Source organism: Trichinella spiralis, assembly GCF_000181795.1.
Source record: "Trichinella spiralis strain ISS 195 chromosome Unknown Scfld1, whole genome shotgun sequence".
In the NCBI taxonomy this organism is placed as follows: domain Eukaryota; kingdom Metazoa; phylum Nematoda; class Enoplea; order Trichinellida; family Trichinellidae; genus Trichinella; species Trichinella spiralis.
Genome location: NW_003526940.1, coordinates 3,153,394 through 3,159,578, shown reverse-complemented (window position 1 = coordinate 3,159,578; position 6,185 = coordinate 3,153,394). Strand labels below are relative to the sequence as shown.

Here is a 6,185-nt window from a genome sequence, read left to right as displayed (position 1 = left end):
GAAAGTTCATCCGTTCCATCCAGGGAAACGGCTTCTGCATTTCGGAAATCAAGCGAGCCAGATCAGTGGGTTTAATCAATATAGACACTTCTGTTTCTTTATTTTCTCGAACAGTTTTGAAAAAAAAATTTATCCTTAAAATATAAAAATATTCATATTTTAAAATTGCAATTTATAAAACCAAAGAATAAATTTCTAAAACGAATCGTAACTGCTTCTTCAGCGACTTGATTCAAACGCAATTTTTCAACTGTATACAAAGTACTCTTCCCATCGTATACTAATTTAAATGGATCACCAAAAATATCTAAACGCTTCACTACATATGCCCAAAATATGGCCCTTGAAGCCATACTAAAATAGAAAAAATAAACTGATTAAAATTATGATAAAACTTGACAACAAATTAAAATCGAACCTATTCAAATTTAAACGAGGATGTTGTATGAGGATGTGATATCTGTGAACAACAAAATCACCGGTCTGCAGTTTTACCAGTGGAAAATAATTGCAAGCTAATTTTATCGGCATGCCAACAGTCCCGTAGTCAGGACGTTTCACTAATTCTTTCTAAAATAGCCACAACCACAATAACAATACTAAATAATGAAATAAAACATTAGCTAACACTTACTAAACGTAACTGGGACAGATTATCAGAAATTGATTTCACTTCTTTGCCTACAAGTAATTCACCGATTACAAACTGTTCAAGAAATGCTGGAATAAGATGCGGTCCATGATTTTGGCCAAATATTGTTGGCAATTAAGCCACCGCTTTTTCACAGATTAAAAATCAGACCACAATTGACGATATTATTCAACCTTTTACACAAAAAAACAACAATACTTACTTCGTTCAGCCATTGCTAGTGAAAATCATTTTCTTGTTAACAACCGAATAAAGAGTTTACTCGCCAATGATTTACAGTAAGCACAGTAATCAAATTGTAACTGTGACTATTAAATTGGCTAAAAAATTGTCATAATAATTTTTATATATGGCAACAAGCGTCAATATTAAACAACTAGAATTTTAAAACAAATTTTGATTTACTAACTATGAACAATATGTTAAAGAACAGATGTACAATTTCAGTTGTAAATACTCTTTTTCGTTAGGAATGCCAATTAAGAGTAACTTTATTTATTCACTACTTTGTGCGAATATTCAACCAATATAGTTGATAAAAATTAATTCACATGAGAACTGTTTCACTTTGTACAAGATGAAATTTCTTATTCAATTTGAAAATCTAGTTCAGAGATTAACTGTTTTCCAAATGAAAATATGCGTTGAACAATCAGATTGTAGTTGTTTCTTGAAAGTTTCATTAAAATATGGCGCACATTCAACAAAAAGTGGCTGCTTCATAGATAGCGTTATCTGATTTCGAGGGCTCCCATTTTTGCCACTCTGCCCCCTCCGTGTGATTGGTCGTTCACTTATAGCATGTACCGGGTTTGATCGGTAGTTGGTGATTTACTTATGCCATTTCATTGATTATGCACTTTTGATCAATAATTCTACTTCAAAATCTAATAAATTAATAAAGTAGGTTAATTGAACTGCCAATTACTGCCATCGGCGAACAACCAATCAGAAAAATGAGGTCAAAGTTTAGCGGGCGAAATTGCAGTAAAGCATCAGAGACTGGACATTTGACTACTGGTTGTTTTGCAAACAAGCTGCCAATAAAAATCAGCCGCTTTGGTATCTCTGTGTCACATCATGTTCTTACTTATGAATGCTGGTATTGAAAGCTGAGAGATAGATGATAGTTTGCAAATTTTTGCTGCTTTAACATCAGTGTTTATTACAATCGGAAATAGTCGGGCGGCAGTTTCAAGTTAACAACGATTAAAGAGAGACCAGCCTCAAAAAAATTACGCTTTACTTAGCTGATCAGTGTGTTGATCGAAAGAGGAAGTAATGTTTCACCAAATGTGCACATGTTGGAAATTGTAAGTCAGTCTATCATTGAGGTAAAATGAAGATGCAAGTGGTTTCAGAAATAGAACTTTTGAATAGACATTATTCTTAATAAACATTGCTCTTTTGAAGTGTAATTGGCGGTTTATGTAAAATGGAAGCCAGAAACAATTCAAAGAGCCCTACTGAAGCCCTAAATGTGCACATCTATGGCGAGGTAATTTAAATGCCAGAAACATGAAAGAAAATTTCGAATCCAGTTTCAAAATATTTCACATTCAATCTTTGCCAACAACTCTTCACTTACTTATGTATATATTAATATTTGGTTTCGTTCTCATTTGGTTTTTCATGCAAACGAACATCTTCACCCCAATATTATAAATTCACTATGAATAGTATAATGAATTTATAAAATATCATAAATATATAGCATATATATTGAACCTTCTTCATCACATCATGTATATTGTTTGTTATTTTTTACCACAACAATATGCAGAATGAAAAGCTATGATCTAGAGGTAAACACATACACAAATATATTTACTGTTTTTAAATAAGCACTAAATAACTAAGCACTAGAATATATTAAGCATCGGCCGTCGCTGCACGTTATGCGTAGTACATGATTTTTTCAACTCTGCTGTGCAGTGCAATTATGTTAGCCAATTTTGTTTTCACAGATTCAGAATTACTGCTGGAACTACTACTACTACTGTTACTGTTTTCATCAGATAACCTTTTCACTTGAACAGAATTGCTAAAAAATAAAATTCAATAATTCATTCATTTTTAAATAAGTTAATTAATCCAACTTACAATGCAGCAAGAAAATGATAAGGAGCACGGGCGCAAACTAAATGTGCAAAATATACCGGTGCTGGTATACTGACAGAACGAGCACATCTACCATATATATGGCATAAATAGTATGCGATCAACTGCATTGCATTCACATCCATGTTGCTTTCATCAAACAGAACATAATATCGCGTCGGTGTACTAGTTCCCTGCAATTGAAATGAAAATAATAATAAATATTCAAAACATTTCACAAAGTCATACTTGAATTCCATGATGACTGCACAAAAAGAAATCATATTCATCAAGAGATGTCACTACTCTATCGATAACAGTACCAGCAGGGATGTTTTTCCCCCGTCCTCGTGCTGCAGCTTTATCATAACAAACAAATCGAGCATGATGTCGCTTTTGAACCACAATAAACGTTATTAACGGCCGGTAATTTGATGCAAATTTTTTGCACACCCGACGAAGAGCAAGCAATTCTTCTTCCAAAACCTGTTTAAAAAATGAATTCTTACTTTGCTTTAATTAATGATAGAACACAATTTCACCTGCTTGAATTGACCTTTCGATATTCCATCTCGAAAAACAATAATGTTTTTCAGTGCTGAACCATTAACATCAGAGTATTCCATTATTCGTTCAGAAAACTGATCAACAAAATCGGTGATCAATTCTTGCCTAGCTGATTGGATTTTCACCGATGCTTTAAATTTTGTAACAGTTACATCCACGTTTCCAACAACCTTGAAATCAAAAATATTTCTCGAATAATTTTGAATAACAAAGCAATGAATACGCACCGCAGCAACTGATGGTAAATACGTCTCTACAGCAGATGGATGAACCACATCCACACCAATTACCAATGTATTATTTTTATACAAATAATTATTTAAACTAAAGAAAAATCTTTCATTTTAAACTTTTTCAAACGCATTCTTGAATTCAATATCTTACACTTCATCTTTCAGTAATTTTGCATTGATGCCACCAATTTTCATATTTATTTTCATCGCAATATTTAACATCGTCGAATAACTCTTCTTTACTGCTACATCACTTATTGTTTTCGGTAATAAACACTGAGTGACCAATCCAAAAGTGATATTGCCACAAGATTAATGCAACGGCTTTCCTGCTTTGTTTCTTCCTGTGCAACAGCTTTGTTCGCTAGAAAATCATATTGAAAATTCAACAAAACCAAGATGACAACATCGAATAGTCCAGGGGTAGCCAAAGTGGTAGATATCGACCCTATGGGGTCGATGGGAATATCTAAGAGTTCGATAAAGGCATAGGGGTCGAATGTGGTGGAGGGGGGTGGATGAACTCCGGGATCAAATATGAACTTTGAAATCCCACTTGGAAATTTATTTCGAAGTTATTTGAGGAAAACTATTTTGTAACAATAATTTACGATTTTCTGAACTGTCAAGGGACACCATAAAAAAAGAACAAAACAGAGGAACAGATTGAATCCGGAAATGCGTGGTTCACGCCGTAAACTCACTTATCTCCAGTCAAATATCAATACCCTTGCTGCCACTCATCAAACACATCCTTCTCATTAACGATATCAAAGGCAATTGTAAGACGGCACTAAATCAGCTCCGGCGTTAAATACATTAAAGCTGCTAGGAACTGCTCCAGCGTACGTCTAACGTTGGTGTATTCACCCGTATATTTGTGCAACCTGTCGTTGCTTTTGAGCATAAACCCTGTTTACCCGTCTTAAGTCACCAACGGTAACGTTTTCTGATAGCACTTGTTGAATCAAAGTGTCCATAAGACAGAAGTGGAAGTAGCAGCCCTTGTTAGCGACAAAACTGTATCTCCTGAGCGCTAGTGGACTGTAATAATAATTCACGCGGGAGTCCAACCTTATTTGATTGCTCAACCGCTGATTAACCCCGTTCGTTGCCGAACGTGACAAGAAAACAAAGTCGTATCGGGAGACTTTATTGAAGATTCAACAACCGGCAACAATGCCAAAAATACAAGAGCACTTTATGAGGGTCAGATTACCAAGAATAAATCGACAACCAGAACTAGCACTATCCACGCACACTCACAAGTATATGCACACGCACACACTATCACAATCTAAAAATACACACACTGTTGCGTCATCTACCGTAGGCCGCTACAGTAACCATGAACGCAGGTACGGATACTCAGGAGTCCGGGAGCGACCAGAGGAATTTCTAACAGCCCTGTACCCGCGTATTCGGGAAGTAACCTCGAATTGCAGGTATCAGGGCTGTTTCAAAATCACAGATAATAGTACCTGGATTAAGGTAGACCTCCAGAACTGCCGCTTTGTCTATTAAAGCTTGAAAAATATACCCATATGTTCCAATATCTTTACCCATACATAAACAATAGACTGCTGGCAGCAACTTGCCCGCCACAAAGGCATGGATGGTAAACAGCTGTTGATTCCATTGAGGTACAATCTTGAATGTACCATTCATGCCCCAGGTTTGCATGGCTGCCAGCAGTCTAATGTTGTAACCCGTAGCAAATACCAGTATGTGCCTCGATGCACTCTGCAACAATAAGAAATTATCACCGGCCTTCCTTGTTCAAAACTGGACCGGGATTTGCAGGTCCCGACGATGATTGGGCAGTTTTGGGAATCGCTTTGCCCGGTGGCCGTACATCGCGGACCTTACCCGTTTAAAGGTAGGAAAATAGCCAGATGTGGATGGCTCGGCAGACGCGGCGGAAGCTTCCTCATCATAGATGGCCGGGATTGGCTTCGTTTCTTCAACGCTTCGCTTTTTCAAAACCGCCTTCTTTTCCATTTTGTATGCCAAGTGCTCATCCACCGGACAACTTTCGATGTGATCATTTCGCTTCATCACCGATGTCACATCAAGGTTGGTCCATATGGCACCACTGCAGCCTTTTTTATCCTATACCAAAATAATCTAACCCTGAATGACGAAGGAAAAACACTGTACATTTAGCACATACTTTCGAGCACCTCGAATATTTCTTTCTGCCGGCACGTTTTAATTTATATGCCCTGCTTTCATGCACAAGGGACATACCACCGCAACGATTTGGTACAACATGTTAGTCATGGACATCAGCCATAAGGAACAGAATAGAAAATGATTTGAATAACTTGAACGAAAAGCACTGATAGTAAACTCAACACCAAACGAAAATAAATTGGACGGTTTTGAATTTCATTTTAAATAACCATTTTGCAACATTTAGTTTTCATTTCTCATTGGTGTATTATCAATTTCTTTCCTGATATATAAATCCGCCCCCACTGCTTGTAAATAAATTTGTTGCCTGTTTAAATTTATCAAGATTGGATGTTAACTTCCGGGTGTAATGTCAGAATATTGAATAATCTGTTTGAAAAATCTGGAATGTTGTAGCAACACTTTTAACTTCCGGGTTACAAATGGCACTAATGCTA

The 6,185-nt window shown here is 36.3% G+C and overlaps 2 protein-coding genes across 2 annotated transcripts; both read right to left on the bottom strand.

Moving 5' to 3' along the window:
* Positions 1–212: 212 nt before the first annotated feature.
* Positions 213–3,866, bottom strand: Tsp_09108a (histone H3, embryonic; the record flags this gene model as incomplete). The annotated part of the gene is made up of 2 exons (XM_003382218.1): positions 3,704–3,866; positions 213–342 (listed from the first exon to the last, which is right to left on the bottom strand). Coding segments are annotated over exons 1-2 (201 nt in total), but the record flags the coding sequence as incomplete, so codon positions are not given.
* A 1,084-nt stretch (positions 3,867–4,950) lies between these two features.
* Tsp_09107 (conserved hypothetical protein) lies at positions 4,951–5,800 on the bottom strand. The gene is made up of 3 exons (XM_003382217.1): positions 5,726–5,800; positions 5,344–5,664; positions 4,951–5,295 (listed from the first exon to the last, which is right to left on the bottom strand). Exons 1-3 carry the CDS (start codon positions 5,798–5,800, stop codon positions 4,951–4,953), a joined length of 741 nt encoding a protein of 246 aa, XP_003382265.1.
* Positions 5,801–6,185: the final 385 nt, after the last annotated feature.